This window comes from Sapajus apella, unplaced genomic scaffold (assembly GCF_009761245.1).
Source record: "Sapajus apella isolate SASKATOON/1434 unplaced genomic scaffold, GSC_monkey_1.0 scaffold19, whole genome shotgun sequence".
NCBI lineage: Eukaryota > Metazoa > Chordata > Mammalia > Primates > Cebidae > Sapajus > Sapajus apella.
The window spans coordinates 25,350,171-25,370,401 of NW_022436959.1; the positions used below are offsets into that span (position 1 = coordinate 25,350,171).

The 20,231-nt window shown below is 37.0% G+C and overlaps 1 protein-coding gene across 4 annotated transcripts in view; it reads left to right on the plus strand.

Annotated features, from left to right (window-relative positions):
• The first annotated feature begins 39 nt into the window (after positions 1-39).
• Positions 40-20,231, plus strand: part of THSD7A (thrombospondin type 1 domain containing 7A) — a 491,756-nt gene continuing 471,564 nt past the window's right edge. For 3 of the 4 annotated variants that reach the window (XM_032286742.1, XM_032286743.1, XM_032286744.1), the window contains exon 1: positions 40-3,636. In XM_032286742.1, coding sequence (XP_032142633.1) covers positions 3,462-3,636 — 175 coding nt within the window. In that variant the 5' untranslated portion in view covers positions 40-3,461. The remainder of the gene's footprint in view (positions 3,637-20,231) is intronic. The other variant, XM_032286741.1, reaches the window with a different exon arrangement.

The following is a 20,231-nucleotide window of genomic DNA, read 5'->3' on the forward strand; positions in this document are numbered from 1 at the left end:
CCTTTGGGTATTTTTTATTTTTTAGGAGGCAAGATGCATTTATGTGGAGAATTATTTTTAAGTTTTTATTTCAAAATAAACATCTTTAGATACTTCCATATGTAACACTATCAACAAATAACTATTTTCACTATTTGTTATAATTATAAAACTGACAATGTTAAAAGTTGTTTCCCTTTCCATCAAGGAACTGAAAATTTCATAATTGTTTTAAAATACAGGTACTAATGATTAAAACTCATTGTCATGAGTTTTATGGGTTGTAATATATATTCATATGCTTATGTTGTAATAAAAGAGAAAACAGATGTGCATAGGTATGTACACATTCTCACCTCTGGAGTTTGGAAATGATAGGAAAATTAATAGAGGCATGATAAAGACACCTATATCACATGAGAGGTGATAAGTTTAGATTTTCTCATTTCTAACTATTAAAAATATGCTTTGCCTTTGTCATCCATTGGTTTGGAAAACTTTTATCTCTCTGGCTCATTAATATTTGAACAGTTCTCCATGAAAAATGATGAACGATTTGCTTCATGGCAGGATGTACAGATGGTCAATTTAATCTGCATCCTTGAGACTTCTCATGACTAAATTTTGACATCATGTCATTAAACATTTGTGTATTATTTATGTCATATTCTAGAAAACAAATATAGCTACATCTTGCTATCTCTTGCCATCTATCAGTTTTATTGATAGGATTTATCTACCTAGACACTATACCTTTCACAAAGGAACATGTATCCGAATATATACCTCACTTTTGTCTCCTCAGAGACCCATACATTTTTGTCCTCAAGTGCAATAATGACATGGTTATGAACAAATGTGTGGCAGGTGTGGAGACAAATGTTTACATGACTTGGATTCTCTAGCCTTGTTCAGAGATGTCTTTGCTGATGATTGTGTGTGTTTGTATATGTGCATGTGTGTGTGTGATACCTATGCCTTGTGTACACTGAAATTGAAAAAAGGAAAACAAGTGTTGGCTATTTTCAAACACTACTGCACAACATATCACCATAATTGTGTATTGTAAATGGTAGCAGCTTTGAACCTAGAAGTTGACCCTGTATATTCCTTGAATTTGTAGCTATGATGTTTACACTCTTGATGAGTTGAGTTATTATTATACTACCATGGGTAAATATAAAGATCAGAATCTTAAAATTTCTTTTGACATTAAGCTATTAAGTTTAGTGTCTGATGGCTTTTTGAAGGCCTAGGTAATTACCTTGCACATTAACTTGGCTCCTCCAATTCTCTGTCCTCTGTAATAATGAATTCCCACTTGGTGAATCGACTGGGGCTTCCCACAAATGCTTACAATGGGCTGCTGTTAGCGGAGTTTGAAATTATCCCTGTGCCAGAGTTAGAGGATTTCGAGGTTTAGGGCACTAACAATAGCTGAGAAATATAAGCAGAAAGGATGGGAAAATGATTCCTTGTGGAGTGGACAAGGAAATTTTCCTGAAAGGACAGAGCCCGGGAAGCAATAGCAGGTCTTATTTTCTTCTGTGGTGTAACTATTGAAAGAAGTGGTCCTTCAGGAAACCATGCATTAGTTAGGATCAGGCTTCCTTTTTATTCCTTATCAACCTGTAATCTTTTGATTGTTGCCTGTTTTTCACCAGTGAAGAAATAGTAATCCACACTGGCTTATCTCTCCTAATCACAGACTCACAGAGCTAGGGCTCTCTGAGCTTTTAATTCCTTCTTAGAGGCCTAACAGAGTGGAAAGTAAACAAAGACCAAATTTGCAACCTTCAACGTAGCTAATTTCCTCTGATGTCAGAATACTTAAACAGGCAGGACCTGGGAATTATTTGATCAAACCTGCTTTAATCTAATGCATGCAGAAGGGCTGTGTCTGGAAGGCTCTGCAAAATGACACGGGTCCCAAGGGAGCCTTATGGAAGGTTTCCTCTTTCAGAAACACTAGCTTCCTCATTTTAAACTCGAGTAGCTGTGTTGGAGTAAATTCATAAAAAGTAGTTTTCCTGCTTTTGAAATTTTATTTTATTTGGCTGAAAATTGTTGATGAGATAATAGTTTTCTTTGGTTTTCCATTTGCTGCGTTTTTGATGGCTAAATGCCTTGATACTATTTTACCTTTACTATGAAATGAATTAATAATAAAATATTATTATCGGGTAAATACTGGAGAAGGAGAAGGGTAAAACATTATCTGACTTCACACACATTCTTCTATTACTACTGGTAGAAGAAAGTGAAAACATAAAAGACAAAAGATGCAAACCCATGTGGTTCTTTCTTTAGATTGTGACAGGCATGTTGCTACAGTAAGAGTTAAGAAAAACTGGAGTCAATGAAATTTTAAATGAAGAATTTACTAATTCTGAGATATCCAGACAGCATTACTGACTCAGTTTGGCCTTTCATTTGACTCACAACTGCCTGAATACTTAGAATTAGCATATTTTTGACAGAGAGAAGTAGATGAAGGGACAGAACTCTATACCTGAAATATAATTTTAAGATTATTTTTTGTACAATTGTACTAATTAGGTAGTATTGGAAATACTCATTAAATACTAATTCAGTTTTAAAGGCTATTAAAAGACACTTTGTCACAGAACATCAATATTGCTCAAAATTTTTATTGAGAATAGATTGAGTTAAAAACAACATTTAAAGAAGTGTTTAAATGAGTTTTTTTGACAAGTAAACATTGCTGCTCTGATGTTTTCACATCTGATCTCAAACACAGCTCCCCACACAAAGTAATTCAGAAGCCATGGCTTAAAAATAGATCCTAAACTCTGATGCTTTGTGTAAATACGTATTAAGAATAACATGCCACTAGATCTAGCATTTGACTCCTTGGGTGACAATGAATATCAATGCCTGTTATTTGTCATTCTGAAACCTGCCGGGTGATGATTCTTTTTATTGGTTCATCCTTCCAAACATATTTCATCGCACCATGTGCACAGGAGTTCTTTAGGCGGGTATGTCGGAGCTGGGTGTCGCCTGGCAGTCCCCTCTCCCCTTTCCTCTCTCCCCTTCTCGCCCTGGTACTCTCACCTCCCTCTGCCTCCAGCCCCCTCTCGCTCCTTTGGGCTCACGCCCCCCTCCTCCCCCTCCAGCTGGCGGGGGCTGCGCTGCCTCCCAGACCTAGCAGACCTGCTCAGTCAGCTGAGGCTCCCTGAGGACAGCTGCCTCCGGAGCCGCCGGGACCTTCCATTCTGCACGGGATGGCAGCGGCAGCAGCATCCCCGCCAGCGGCAGCGGCGGCTGCGGCCACCGCCACCACCTCGGACGCTATTGTTCCCTGGTGTTAGACGCGCTCTCCCTCCTTCTCATCTGAAGCGAACAATAGCAGGAAAGAGCTTTGCTTTCTGTACTCTTTGGGAAGACGTTCCAAGAGCGGAGAAAAATTCCCTGCCGAGCGTGCTGTGGCTCTGGACCCTGGAGTGGCTGCGGGCGGCATGGGGCTGCAAGCCAGGCGCTGGGCGTCCGGGAGCCGGGGCGCTGCGGGGCCGCGCCGGGGCGTCCTGCAGCTGCTGCCGCTGCAGCTCCTCTTGCTGCTGCTGCGCCCGGGCGCCTGCAGGGCTGCAGCGCAGGGCGAGGCGGAGGCGCCCACCCTCTATCTGTGGAAGACTGGTAAGTGGGACGGAGTCACCCTTTCCCCATCTTCACATCTGGGGCCACATTAAGGAGCTGATGGCCTTCTGCAGGGCCCCCGGTGCATTTGGATGGCCCGGTTACACTGGGTTCCTAAGGTAAAAAGTATGATTTCTTAGGAAGCAAATAGGTCATGTCCGATGCAATTATGAAAGAGAAGCAAAACAACTAAGAGGCAACAGTGAGTCGCTGGAATATTTCTCTCGCAGCTCTGCAGTTAATGAGGGCAATGCTGCACTTCCATAATGAAGTGCAATATTTTTAATCTCTGGATTCTCATTCTGCTAGGAGTTTCTCCAACATACTTCTAGCAAAGAACAAGCAAAGAGTTTAGCGTCGGTCTTAATTCTTGAGGCGAGCAATATACCCACTGTTATGGTATTTGTAGATATAGAGTTGAAATTGTTAACTTTAGCTTTGTGATATGTGGGATACTCAGAAACAAGACAAATGAGCGCGGTTCCAACAATTAGAGGCAAATGGGGCTCCAGTGAGGCCTCCGGAAAGCCTGAAAAACTCAATTCTTAACTAGCGAATCGAAGGATTTTTAAAGTGTGCAACTCTTAGGATGCCTGGGTTCAAACTTTCCCTTCCTTCCTTGAGAATTCTTTTGCTTTGTTTTTCAATCACCCAACACAAGCAGCAACTAACTGTGCATCAGTACCCCCAGGCAAAATGCTTGGAGGTCCTGGCGGGACTGTGACAGGCAGGAAAACAATACGGAGTGAGGCATTACCAACCCCTTTGCTGCCGGCTTGCTTTCTCTTTCCATTAAAAAACATTGAGAATTCTTTAGCGGACAGGAAACTTCACATGTTCATAGGAGTAAAATGGGAAAAGATTATTCTTATTGCTTAGAGCTAGGGGGTAATTTAAGAGTAACTTGGTCAGGCCAAACAGTAAGAGAAAGTTGTAGTTGAAAGGGAAAGTATGTATTCATGATGAGGTTGCAAACGGGTTTCAGAGAGTGGATCTCTTTCCCTGCCTCAGCCCATCTCTGCACCACTGCCGAAGAGACAGCTCAATCTACTCTACAGTTGCATCAATATCGGTATCTGAAATTTTTAAAAGCGGTGCTGCTATCTAGAAATTTAGTGAGGAGATTAAACAGAAATTTATTTAAATAAATTTATTTATTTAAACTTAAATTTATTTAAGACACAATTTGTCTTAAAATATTGCATGAAACATACATATATTTTAAAAAGCAAGATTATTCTTGCTAATACTTTAAGTTTGAAGATCAGTTGATTAATGAGTTCAAATGAAATAAAACTAATTTATTTCAATTTAAAACAAAGAGTTGAAGATCTCCAGTTTAGCCTCAGTTAGGGTTTGACAGTGTGAAAACCACATTCACACTGACAAACATTAATCAAATTATAATTTACCATTCAATGGTATCATATAAATGCTTGGGAAGAGCTTCTGAGGTAAGTCAGTTTAGGACAAAATAGCACTTGTCTAGTTGAAATTTATGCTAGCAAAGTAACAAGAGCCAAACAATAATTGACATGGAAAATAGACTAGCCAACATTCACTGTACAGCATCTGAGGTGCCAATATATGTCATCATAAATGTCATGGTATGAGCACAAGCCAATAAACAGCTGAAAATAGTGGAACGCTCTTGGAAACAATGTTATGGAGACCTTGATTCCAGTGCTAGTCCCAGCTCTTGCTAGCTGTAGGAATTTTGGCAGTTCACTTAACTTTTGACTCGAGTTTTCTCAACTGCATGTAAATGTGATGACACCTTCTTCTGTGTATCCACAGTGTGTGAAAATCAAATCAGTTATGAGAAAGTGATTTGTAAACCTCAAAGCTGTATGCAAATGAAAGCTAGTATGATAAGGATGTTAAAGATATTTATTTAATGGTGATCCTTGGTTTGGTTAAATTCATTCAATTGGAAAGCAAAATAATGACTCCCTTATTATTTTTTACCAAAGGGAAAGGAGGCTTTAAAATATCTATAAAGGAGGTGAAAGTAGTTCTCAAAAGAACTAGACAATATTTAAAGAAAAAGGATATAACATAAATGAAAATTTAGCAGCTACAGAATCATTAAGTGTGTATCACTTGATGAAAATAAAGAAGCAAGAAGGGAATTGAAAGAGAAAAGAGGTGAGATATTGCATGTTGTAAGTAAAATGCTTGGTGCTGCAAAGTGAAAATAGCATTCCAGCCAAAGTTTTCTCAGCAAGGCAATTTATTTCTATAGAAGGGAGTGTCTAGTGGATGGAACAATGGCAAGAACACACTGGACAAGGGAGAGAAACAGGGTCTTATCCCTAATGCAGCTAGTCCCTACTGCTGTGTCTTCCCCCTATTGGCTAGGGTTGGACTGCACAGTCTAAGCTGCTTCTGATTGACTGTTTTAGAGAGAGCAGGTGTATGAGCCAGAGTGGTGGAGTGAGTTGTAGGATGACTAAGGACAGAGCAGGTGACAGAGGCTAGGAGGGGGCTGTTTACTGAAATAGGGACAAGAAGATGTAAAGAACGAGGAAGTTGTACTTTGAAATGGAAAACAAAGAACAGGGAAGCTGAACATACTGACATTGGTTCTTTGAAGAACTCAGAACTCATGGTACTTAATGATTTTCCCCTCTTGAATTTTAAAGGAAGTTAACAACCTAAACCTTTAAAGAGGAATTTATTGCATCCTACATCCAGAATGCCTATTCCAATAGGGTAAGCTTGGTCTTGGTACAGAAAATTATAGGGAATCAAATTAATTGTGAGATGATTGAATTAAAATGATGTAGTGAAAGTTATTACACTGGATGAAGATCTGGGACAGGAACTCAAACTGTGCATCTTACTAACATGGTATAGAGTTTTGGTAAAGCCATTAATGACTTTGGTTCTTGGTTTCCTATTTTGTAATATTCAATGAATAGATAAAATGATATCTAAGGGCCTTTTTCACCCCTAAAGTGCTTCATATATATGAATACATATGGTGGCAGATACATAAACTGTAAGTACACACATAAATACATATATACAACAAACATAGGATATATAAAGTTGACCCTTGAACAACGCACAGATTAGAGGTACTGACCCACATGCACAGTAGAAAATTTATGTATAACTTTTGACACTCTCAAAACTTAACTACTAATAGCCAACTATTGATCAGAAGCTTTACAGATAATATGGACAGTCAATTAATACATATTTGTATGTTATACATATTATATACTATATTCTTATAATTAAGCTAGAGACAAGGAAATGACATTTGGAAAATTATGAGGAAGAGACAATATATGTGCTATTCATTAAATGGAACTGGATCATCATAAAGGTCTTTATCTTCATTGTCTTCAGATTGAATAGGCTGAGGAGGAAGAGGAAGGTAGATAAGGGGTTGGTTTTGTTGTCTAAGTAGTGGCAAATGTGGAAGATAATCTGCATATATGCGGAACCGCCCAGTTCAAACCATGTTGTTTAAGAACCAACTGTACACATGTGTATACATATAATATATACACATATAATATTACTTATACATTATATGTAATGTTTTATGTGTATATATACTTTTTTAAGTAAATTCACAACAGAGAGTTATTGAGGACCTAAAATATGTAGTCACTGTGGTAGAGGCTGATTGGGATATTGCCATCCCTGCTCTTGAGAAACTCACAATTAACTTGTTAAAAAAATTATTATTCAACTGATTATCAGCTTTAGGAGAAACTCACAATTAAACAACACTATAAATACACAATTACAACATGGCATACCATACACATGAATAGAACATTAGAAGAGCAGAGAGGTTATTTGGCTGATAAAGGAAGTGTGAAGGGTTTCAAAGAGAATTTAATAAATGATTTGGGTCTTGAAAGATGAGTTGGATTTTGACTGAAGAAGGAGTAGAATGTCATTCTAAGCAGAGACGAGAAAGAAAATAAAAATGAAAAGGCACAACAGCATTCCTAGATCTTGAAATTCCCAGTAGTACCCTGCAGGTTAAGCCTAGGATGTTGGATAGCAATGAAAAGATTTCATGCCAATCTGGTGAGTTAGGACCAGATTATCAATAAACTTTCAAACTATGGTAAGATATTGGAGTTTAAGCAGGTGGTAACCTCTGGAAACTTCAAGCAGAAGAGTGATATTTTGTTTGTCTAGAATGAAGAGAGATGAGTTTAGAAGCTAGAAGGCCAGTGGCATCAGGGACTGACTGAGAGACAAAGGGGGACAGACCTACAACCATAAAAGTTATAAAGAAAAGTGAGTAGAAGAGGGCTTGAGGTCACATTGAAGAAGTGTTAGCTTCAGTTTAGGGTGCAGGAGATACAGTGCCTTCCAAGGAAAGTAGGAACTTTCCTTGGAACTAAGATCATCAAAGTTTCCATCATGCTTGTAGCCAGTAATGGAGATACAGGGTATGAAAAAAGAAGAACAGATTTCTTAGTGTAGTGAAAAAGAATATCAATTTAATTCAAATATACTGAGCTTGAGGTAGCAATGATATATTCAGATTAATATATCTCATGGAAAAATTAGTGCATGGATGATTCAGTTTAGGAGAAGGAGTTAAGCTGAAGGTGTAATCATCCAACATAATAAACATGTATTTCAAGGTATGGGAGTGGGCAGGATTGTTAAAGGAAGAAAAATATTGAAAAGAAAAGCCAGGATATTTCACAGAGAATATTGTGATATAAAGGGACATAGTGTGGAGAAAAACTAGAGAAACAGGCTAGGAAAGTATGATCAGAAAAGGTACAGGGCAAATGGCAGTTTATACTAGATGAAGAAGGTTTTCTATAAAGGAGTTGGTGGCAAAAAAAAAATATTTTAAAAATTTAGAAAGACTAGGATAGGGATTCTAAAATATTTTAGAAAATATCAAGTATGAGGACTTGGTAAGGTAATTCAGTGTTTTGGGAAAGGACATTTTAGGTATGGAGGTAGAGATAAAAAATTGATTGAATAAAAACCAAGATGGTAGAAAAGATATAGTATCAATAAAGTTGAATAACTAAGTGGTATGTAAGTCTCTTTAGTATGATGTTGTTTTATAAGGGAGTAAAGCCCAGAAGTTTAGATACTAAAAATATTTATTAAAATATAAAAGTTGGTTGGACATGGTGGCTCATACCTGTAATCCCACAACTTTTTAAGAGGCCAAGGTGGAAGGATTGCTTGAACTTTGGAGTTCAATATTTTAGTCAATTAGGATTGCACCATTGTACTCCAGCCTGGGCAACAGAGCAAGATGTTGTGGTTAAAAATTAATTAAGTAAATAAAATATAAAAGTTAAAATTTTCAACATTTTTGTATCACAGTCATTTCAAAGATACTTATCTTTTGTGAATAATTGGAAAACATATTTCATACACACAAGAGACATAGCATTTATATTACTGAAAGATGAATAACTACTGTTATTAACAAGTGTTAATTATGTTTACACTTTTTATTATTTTAGCATATGAGATTGTTTCTATAATAATTATGGTTAGTTATATTCACTTAGAAATTCCAAGTTAAGAGTATCAATGAATTGAGCAAAATGCCAGACTTAGCATTAATCAGACAAAAAATGTTGAACACATAAACTTTTATCAACTTCTGTCATAGATATATTTTCAAAATATCTTAATGAAGTAATTGATTTTGTTTTTATAATGATGAAGTTACACTGAAATCCAAGAAACATGTACATCATAGCCATATTTCAGAATTCAAGTGATAGGGTATTTAGAGGTACGTGTTTTCTCTCAAGGAGAATACTCACATTAAACGCTTTTAAACTGGATTCATCTAATGCAGGACATTACTGTTATTGACAGTCACTGTGTCCTTTACACAGTAGTTACATTAAAATTATGCCTTTGTTCTTAAATTTGAAATAAAAATAAAGTTACTCTTTCCTTTTGCATTTTGTACATAGGATAACAGTACTTATTACTCTGCATATAAAATATTCTGCAATCTATATGGAAATTCTTCCAAACTTTATTTAATTCTACCAAACTTTAAGTGACAAAGGAGAGAGGGATATCATTCCAGGTAGTCATAATATGAGGTAGCATTATCCCAACACAAGTGTTTTGAACTTCAGTTCTTCTTACAATTTACTTTTATTCAGAATGTCACATTGTTTTCTGATTTTATGAATGAGTAGGATGGAATAGGATAGACAGAGCATGGGTGTCAATGTTAATTAATCTGGGGCAAGATGGATGGAAAATATTGTATTCATGTTACCTACAAAGTTATTTTATCTCTCTGAATCTTTTTCTTTCATCTCCAACATAGATTAATGGGATGCATTCTATAGGAGTTTTCTGAGGCTTAAATGTGCTAATGCATGTAATGTACTAGGAGAGTGCCTGATACATATTAGAAGTTCAGTAAATGATGGTTTTTATTATTGCTATTATTCTGTCAGATGACACAATAGCTATTTGAGTTCATGACCTGGAACAAGCCCAATAATGTGCATTAGCCTTCTCTTAAGCATCTCTTTTATTTCCCAGTAAATGCACTAGGAATTACAAATTGATACACTTAATCAGACTGGTAGATACTTCAAGTTATAAGGGAGACACCATTACAGAATGAAAAGAACACGGACTTTGAGATCAGACAATCCACTGTTTAAATCTTACCTCCACCTGACTGGTTAAGTTAGATCAATTCTCTGGCTTTGTTTTTCATCTTAGATTGATGACACAAGTTCAGAAGTAAGAAGGCATTTATGAAGTTTTTCAACAGGTAGTAAATAGAAAGTATGTACTACCATGACCTAAATGCAGCAGACATTCAAAAAGTGATAGTTCTCTTACTATTCTTTACCAGTTATTCCCCTAAAAATGACATAACTTGAAGAAATTTTACTGGTCTAACATACTTACCTGTTTTCTCCAACCAAAGGACAGCATGAAAGACAAATAAAGCAAGTATGGAAAAAGAAAATTTTTATTATAGACATGTTTTTTATTAGTTTGGCACTTATATGTAGACAGCATTTACCAAATACTATAAAAATGTTTTGAGCACCAAATTTAGGGTTAATTATGTAAATAGAACATATACTTCTTCTATTATTGTGTCTCAGGGGATTTCTCAAGAATCTGATATTTTACATTCTTGAAATTAACATTGTCACCTATCACTTCCAAATTAAATGCTGTCACAGTATAATTATTTGTATTTTATACATTGTTTTGTTTTTACTTGGTAAGTGGTCATTTAAATAAATTTTAAAAACCACTACAGTGTATGTCTTGTCTTTTTTTTCTTTTGTAGTGTACGTAGCACCATCAGTGCTCAGAATTCATTAAAAGTATATAGGTTGCTTAGACCAAAAAGTCAAATTCTCAGGGAGTTTTAAGAGGCTTTATAACCAACAGTGATTTGTTAACTATACTAAAGCTGCTGTCAAAGGAGTAGCTGAACAATTAGGATCCACTAGCCAAATGGCTGAAGGGAATAGAACAGCCCTAGATATATTAGATAATTATACTTCTCATTAGATGTTGTGTCAGCATGCATCCAAGGACTCATGCAGAGGCTAGTAGACACAACTCTTACTAAAATATCCCAACTCCTCCTCTACTCTATTTAAATAGATTACTTTTAGAAGAACAAACAGAACAACTAACCCAGGATATGTTAAGGAAGTTTGAAGAGAAAACTGTAAAAATTCAAGATGGGGGATTGTTACAGTGAACCTCATGTTTCTCTTCAAAGAATCAGTATGTCAGTATGTTCAGCTCTCTTGTTCTTTAATTCTCTACTTTAAGGTTTAATTTCCTTGTAATTCCAGTAAACAATCTTCTCCACTGGTTCTGATCAGTAGTTCACATCTGCTCCCCCTCCCCCAGCTCCATCCTGACTCATCCTGGTCACCTGATCACTCCTGGCTACCTGCTCTGACATGCCCATAACAGTCCTTTCTGCCAAAACACCCACCCTGCCCCTCCAGCTCAGACCCCTGCTCTTTTTAAAATAGCCAATCAGGATTAGTCTAGCTTGTGCAGTCTAACCCTAGCCAATAAGGGATGACGCAGCAGTAGGGACCACCCATGTCAGGCACAAACACCCCTTCCCTGCTTGTCCAACCATGTAGCGGCCATCACTGTTCTGTCCGTGTACCCCACACCCCTATAAAAGTAAAATGCCTTGCTGAGAGAAAAAAAAGATGCTTTACCATTTCAATGGAACTGGGGTAACTTAGGTCACTCCTGAAAATTATACATAACTATCTGGTTTGTAAAATGATGGCAGCCCCCAATCATAGCTGAGATGAAGAGTACAATAGGATGGCACATAATCCAGATTTTCTTCTGCCCATTATTACTGCATAGAGGACTGGCCTGATGGTGGGGGGAAGAGATTCTCACTAGGTTATTGGTGAAGTATGACTGTGGTTTGGGTCCTTTTAGGAGGAATAGAAGTTCCTTGACCTCTGATATGAGTTAGAATGAGAATACTGGATAGTGCAGTTTCTTTGTAAAAGTAGGTTTGGAAGTCCCTCAGTGTGGTGAATATATAGAACAGCCTCCCTTATAATTACTATAAAGGCACACTACACTGGCCCTTAATGAAGGAAGCACTGAGGATATGGCACTTGAAAAAAATGTATCTTTCCTAATACAAGAGACAATGTAGACTGTGAGGTAGAAGTGCCAATGAACCATAAAGTCTATTTTTTTTTGATCAGAACTTTACACTGATAGTTTAAAATGCATTCAAGTGATGACAGCATTAAATGTTATCACAGTAGAATTTTTTTTTTTGTTTTTACTTCGTAGGTGATTATTTAAATAAATTTTAAAAGCACTACTGTTTATATCTTTTTTGTTTTTTTTTTTAGTGTATATAGTACAATTAGTTCTCAGAATTCATTAGCTACTTGGATCAAGAAGTCAAATACTTGGGTGGTTCCCATGCATTTAGTTCCTATGTCCCCAAATGGTAAAAAGGTTTATATTAATGGGAAGTGATAAAATAATTAAAAGGATTTCCATATACCAATAATGGCCTAGCTGAGAAAGAAATCAATCCCATTTACAATAGCTTTTACAATAGCTACAAAAATAAAATAGTTATAAATAAATTTAAAGACATGTATAATCTCTTCAAGGAAAATGACAAAACGGTGATGAAAGAAATTGCCAATGACACAAACAGATGGAAAAACATCCCATGCTCATGAATGAGAAGAACTAATATTGTATAATGACCTTTCTTCTCAAAGAAATCTACAGATTCAATGCAATCTCTACCAAAATACCAATGCCATGCTTCACAGAATTACAAAAAAGAATCCTAAAATTCATATGGAGCCCAAAAAATAGCCCAAATAGCCAAAGCAATCCTAAGCAAAAAGAAGAAACCTGGAAAAATCACATTACCCAATTTCAAATTACATTATAAGGCTATAGTAACCAAAATATAGTACTAGTATAAAAATAGATGCATAGATCAATGGAATAGAATGGATTACCCAGAAATAAGGTCACATATTTTAAGCCAACTGATCTTTGACAAAGCTAACAGGAACATACATTGGGGAAAGAAATCTTTTAATTATGGCATGGGAAAATTGAATCGCAATAGGCATAAGATTGAAACTAGACCGCTATCTCTCATTACATACAAAATCTGCCCAAGAGGGATTAAAGTCTTAAGCATAAGATCCCAAACTATAAAAATACTAGAATAAAACTACGGAAAAATCTTCTGAACATTGGTCGAGGGAATCAATATATGACTGAGACCTCAAAGTCACAGGTAACAAAAACTAAAGTAGACAAATGAAACTTAATTTAACTAAAAAACTTGTGCACAGCAAAATAAATAATCAACAGAGTAAACAGATAACTTGCAGAATGGGAGAAAGTATTTGCAAACTATTCATCCATCAGGGGACTAATATCTAGGGTATACTAGATATTAGAATATGCTCTTTATCAGATTGTACTGGAAGAACTTGAAAAACTCAATTTTTTAAAATCCCATTAAGAAGTGGGCAATGGACATGAACAGGCATTTTTCAAAAGAAGACATACAAATGGTCAACAAGTATATGGAAAAATGCTCAATATCCACTACACAATTAGTGGGAATGTAAATTAGTACAACCTCTATGGAAAACACTATGGAAATCTCTCAAACAGCTAAAAATAGAACGGCCGTTCAATCCATCAATCCAACTGCTGGGTATCTACCCAAAGGAAGAAAAAAATGAATATATCAAAGAACACCTATACTCATGTTAATCATAGTACTGTTTACAATAGCAAATATATGGAATCAACCTAAGTGTCCATCAACAGAAGAATGGACAAAGAAAATGTGTGGTGTATATATACACAATATACTATTCTGCCATAAAAAGAATGAATTATGTGTTTTGGAGCAATATGGATGGAACTAGAGGTATTTAAGTGAAATCAGCTAGGCACAGAGAGTCAAATATGACATGTTCTGATTCATAAGTTGGTGCTAAAAATTTGTACACATGGATGTAGAAAATGGAATAATAGACAATGGATATTTGGGAAGATTAGGAGGTGAGAGGAGGGTGGAGAATGAGAAATTACCTAATGGGTACAATGTGCGTTATTTGGTTGTTGGATATCCTAAGAATTCTGACTTGATCACTATGCAATCTATGCATGCAACAAAGTAGCACATGTACCCTATAAATTTGTATTAAAAATAGCGTATTGGGAAAGGGTGAGGGAAACTTGGCAATACTTAGAGCAATGATACCAAAAAGTAACCTCACTGTTCTTTCTGATGCATAATTGGACCTAACCACAAAGATGCCAGTACATCTTCCGGAAATAGGTATTGAGCTAGTTGTTATTTTACATAGTTTAGTATGTGAAATCACAACCTTTGGGTATTGTTTCTATTTTGTCCATATTATTATATCAAAGTTATGCTATGAGAAAATAAATGAAATAAGGGCAGATGAAGAAAAAGCACCAATGTGTTCTCTTATATAAACAACAATTTTCAAATGACACATGCAGTTGGGTAATTTTGTAGGAGCTTCCAAGTCACAGGAGAAGTCAGAGAGAGATGGTCCACATAGAAGGAGTCACATTAGTGAATTCAGGAAAAGCTATGCAAAGACTGATACAGCTTGGAGAGAAAGTGAGATAATTTTAAGAGAGAAAAACAGCACAAAGAAAAGAGAAAACAAGCAAATTATCTGCATTCTTTTAAAATTATTATTATTTTTTCTTTTGAGGTGAACACTTCAAAGTTTATTCACATGCTTTGTTATCTCTTATAAGAATCAAAATTTCCCAAATTAAATACTTTTAATATTACTACATATGTGTAAAAAAAAAAAAAAGAAAAAAAAAGCTTTTAAAATCAGAATGGGGAGAAGAGACTGAAAATCATCAAATTAGTCCTCCTTAAGAGCTCCAAATGAAGTGAAATTAAGAACAAAATTGCTGCTTGCTAATAGTAATTTGTTCCATTTTCCAGCACATATGGTGAGCTCGGTCTCAGCATAGCCCTTCAGAACTGTTTGCCCAGCATATAGTGACCATTGTTCACCATGTTAAATAACATCACTTGGGATCCCCAGGAGTGACATCACATGAACGCTTTACCAAATACCTAAAGCAAGGAACTGAGCAGGAGGCAGCCAAAAGCAAGAAAAGCCCAGAGAGACACAGGAGAATAGACGTTTTCCCCAGTACATTCAGAAACTGGACCTGGGAATGTGCTACAAGGCTGAGGGAAAGTACAAAGATGACCCCGTTGATCTCTGCCTTGATATTGAACGTGGTGAAAACATAAGGAGAGAGATGTTCAATGAAGTAAATCAGGAGAATTAATGGATTCCCAAGACTCCAGCCACTTGAGGAAAAGGTCAGCAGAGAAAACTCATAAAAGATCAAAGAAGCCGAAGAAGGACTCGAGAGCCAGAGGCAGGTCCAGATCCTCCTCCTCTTCCTCCCAGTCATCTCACTCCTACGAAGCAGAACAGAACTGAAGAGACGGAGGAAAGGGAGGAGAGCACCACGGCCTTTGACAAATCGAGACTGGGGACCAAAGACTTTGTGGGTCCAAGTGAAAGAGGAGGTGGCAGAGCTTGAGGAACTTTTCAATTTTGAGCCAGAGGAAGAGGCTGGGGCAGAGGCAACCGCCCTGGGAACAATAACAACAACAGCAACAACGCTTTTCAAAAAAAGAAATCGGTAATAGCAGTGGGACCCAGAGTACACACCCAAAAGCAAGACGTGGTACTTGCACGATGACCGTGAAGGTGAAGGCAGTGACAGGCGGGTGAGCCAGGGCCCGGGCCGAGGAGCCTTTCCTCGGGGTTGGGGTGGTTCACGTTCCGGAAATCAAGTACCAGCCCCAAGTGGGCCCATGACAAGTTCAGTGGGGAGGAAGGGGAGATTGAAGTTGAGGCGAGTGGGACAGAGAACCGAGAGGAGGACAGTTTACAGCCTGCAATCGAGTAGGGGCCAGCTCTTGACGGGATTCCTTGCCCAGAGGAGAGAGGCGCTGGGAAGATCGCTGGCGAGGAGCTACACGGAGGAACCTCAAGAAGATTCTGAAAATCCTACCCCCTCCCCTCACCAGCCATGCAGATTTTACCACCGCGGAAGGCATCCGTGGCGTTGCCTCCCACTGGACAGAGGAGGCTGGCCATGGAGCCGGGGGTCAGGCCCAGCTCTTGAGCAGAACAAAACGCATTGGGCTTTAGCTGCTTCTCTCATTGGTTGCTGATATGTGGGGTGGGGGCAGGAGTAGGGTGGGAGAGCAATGCTTGGATTAAAATTATTTTTAATGACTATTTTTTGAGCAGTGTTAGATTTACAGAAAATTAAGCAGAAAGTACAGAGTTGCCTCAGGTTCTCATTCTCCCACTATTTTCCTCTATTATTAGAATCTTGCACTAGTTTGGTACATTTGTTATGTTATGTTGAACCAATATTGATGCATTATTATTAACCAAAGTCCATGGTTTACATTAGGGTTTACTCTTTGCATTGTACATTCTATGAGTTTTTAACAGATATGGAGAGATATTTATCCGCCATTATCGTATTATACAGAATAGTTTTGCTACCCTGAAAATTGCCTGTGCTCCTTCTATTTTTCCCTCTCTCCTCCCAAATCCCTAGCAACGACATGTCTTTTAACTGTCTCCATCTTTGTGCTTTTTGGAGAATGTTATATAGTTGGAATCGTACCATATGTAGCCTTTTCAGTTGGGCATCTTTCACTAGCAATAGTGTTTAAGCTTTCTACATGTCTTTTCATGGCTTGACAGCTCATTTCTTCTGAGTGCTGAACAATATTCCATCCTTTGGCTATACTACGGTTTGTTTATTCACTTACCTATTTAAAGGCATTTTGGTTGCTTCCAAGTTTGGGCAGTTATGAATATTCATGTGCATATTTTTGTGTGGATGTAAGTTTTTAGTTCATTTGCGTAAATACCAAAGAGCATGTTGCTGGATCATATGGCAAGAATATATTTAGTTTTATAAGAAACTGCCAAACTGCCTTCCAAAGTGGCTGTACCATTTTGTATTTCCACCAGCAGTGAATGAGAGTTCCTGTTGGTCTACTCCTCACCAACTTTTGGTGTTTCAGTGTTTTTTATTTTAGCCATTCTCATGGATGCATGTCTTCTTTCAACTTGTAGTTCCCTAACGACGTGATGTTTCATCTGCTTGTCATCTTTTCATCTACTTCTCATCTGCAGATATTCTTTGGTGGTAGATCTGCCTGCTGTTAATAACATGATTGATAGTAGCAAGAGTAGGTAGCTAACTCTTAGGGACAGAGTTCAAAGACTCCATCCAGACTGTGCTGCACATATTCCACTTTTTATTGCTCTGATAGAATGACACATACTAGTGATAATTATTCAATAATGAAAAAAAAACCACATGGCAATTAAGTAAGGAATAAATGTAGATGGGATGGTCCTACGCTTTGTTTCCCCTTGAGAGGAATATCTTGGGAGTGATGAGTGATATATTGAAGTAGAAGGAAATAGGCAAATATAATAAAGATTAATTTAAGCCTGCAAGCTGGTGAGATTTTCAAGTGTAATACATACTTCCTGTATCTCTAACTGACTCTTGTATGGTTACTAAATTACATAGCTGCATGTCTACTTTTCCTTGCTTTGCACTGAGGAAGCCATGGTCTGGGAAAAAGTGGGAGATGTAGCATTTTCCTGAGCTTCTGGGAAACAGTGAAGATCCACTGTGATAGAGCCCTAGTAAGTTGACCTGGAAACCAAGTTGTCAAGTTGACAAGATCTTCCCATTGACACAAATTGTTCATCGCCCTCAGAAAGGAGATAGGTAAACAATGACCCAGAAGTGGACACTTGGTGTGCGCAAGGCTAGAAATATAGTACAGTCTTAACAGAGCTAACTTAGAATGATACGGCTTGATGGAAAATGAAGTTTCCCAAGAAATGTATTGGACACAGACATTGATTATGTAGCTGAAATAATTTAACTTATGGTACATGGCCAATACAGGGCTTTCTAATTGTTCTGTGCAGCCTGTATAAAATGTTTTCCCTTGGGCTGCAATAGCACTAGCAATAACAGGACATTCTGAGTATTGTAGATGGATGTGTTTGGAGGTATGTTTTCTATTGTGCCTGAGAAGAAGTGGTATCAGAACACAAATAGTGACTATTTGATTTGCACTGTTTAAAAGTTATTTTTGTTTTCTCTACCAAAATTAGAGTGTGACTACAAATGTTACGGAGTTCCACTGTATCCAGGTACTTCCAGATTAGTTGCAAAGAATTGAATGCATAGGTTGGGATGAAAGAAGAACCTAATCACTAACTAGTTAAATAAATATATGTTTGTGTGCATTTGCCTCTGTGTGTGTGTGTGTAGTCAGTAAAAAGATGTTTAAGAACAACTTCTGAGCCAGAAGTACATGAATTTTGACCTAATGTTGTTATTTATTGGGAATATAATTTTGAATCTCTCTGTCTTTTATTTCATAGCTATACTATGTGGTATGATATTAGTAACTTGCTCTACAGAGTATTTTAAAGATAGCTTGAGATAATCCTACAGTGTACTTAGATGGTACCTGGCACAAGTCAGTGCTTAGTAAATGTTATCCCTTACTTGGCTATAATCCTGGTATGAACTGCTAAGGTCTCCTCACTGATACAGAATTTGTCTCCTGAATTTGTCTTCCTCCTTTCCTTTTTTACTTTGATTCCTATTTCTTCTTGGATCTGCATATGAATGTCAGGCTTCTCTGTATCTGAAATTGCTCTGTTCTCTACCTGTGGTCAGAGTCAACAGTGTAATTATAAAGCTCAGCCTTACTGTAAGATTGTTCAAGGTATGTTTTTTAAATGCAGAGACATTCTGCCTCAGTGTTTTAATTTTACTTGTGATTGTACATATCTTAGCCATGAAGGCAATGCTGGAGGCTTGACTCTTTAAGTGAGATTGTGAGTTCCAAAGTTTATTTCCTTGGAAAACCCAAGATTATTCTTGGCAAGACATTCCCCCTGTGTTGCCGTGCGTGAAAGGACATTGGAAGTGTATGATGAATGATGAGACCTCCCTTCCTAAATACTCCTCTCCTAAAATGCATTAATGCATTGTACGTCTGTGTGTGTGTGTCTGATGTATATGAATATCCTATTTTCACTCTTCAATATATGTGATTGAAAATCTTCTGAAGGAAATGAAAATGTCTCCCCGCTTGAAGGAGAGACAACTCTATTCCACTGTTTCATGTCCATTACAACCCATTAATTTGTATATTATCTAAAATTTATGTACCACTTGTAAACTTGTGACAGAATCACAATTATAATTTGATGCACCATTATAAGCATAATCACACATGTATACATGCCTGCATATCTAGATGCATGAATATATATACAGGCACATGCAGATAATACAATAATACATGAATAAATTCACACACAGGACTTTGTAATTTACCTGATATTATAAAACTTATACCTCCTGAAATATGTTTTTATGTGGTATTATAGCAGTGACTTTTTAAAATGTATGCAATTGTAAACATTTTTACTAAAATATTAATTATAGAAAATTTATGGTATCTTACAAAGTTTTGTGCCATCATCAATAACCCACTCCTAAAAGCTATTGTACAAGTCCTTGTATTACTTTCCACTAACTTATAGCTTTTATTTTAAGACCTTTTTTTATGTCTAACCGTCTTCCTGTGTTTGCCACTCTGGTGCCTGTACAATGTTTTCAAACTGCAATGCTTGCACAAATTACCAAGAAGTGTTTTTCTTCTAATAGTACCTACCTGCCAGCAAATCCATGGATAGTATTTCTCTAAAACATTACTTGTAAATAATTTCCATTGATTATGGCATCATTAAGACAAGAATGGTAACAGACCCAGTTGGAATAATGTAGATTACACGTATCTATATAAAAACATATATCACATTGTACAACTGTTTCAGGGGACTCCATTCACAGTCTGAATTAGATGACCATTTTTTTCCTCAGTGTGTGTTAATAAAAATCAGCTGAGGAAAACTGGCAGGCACTTAGTACCT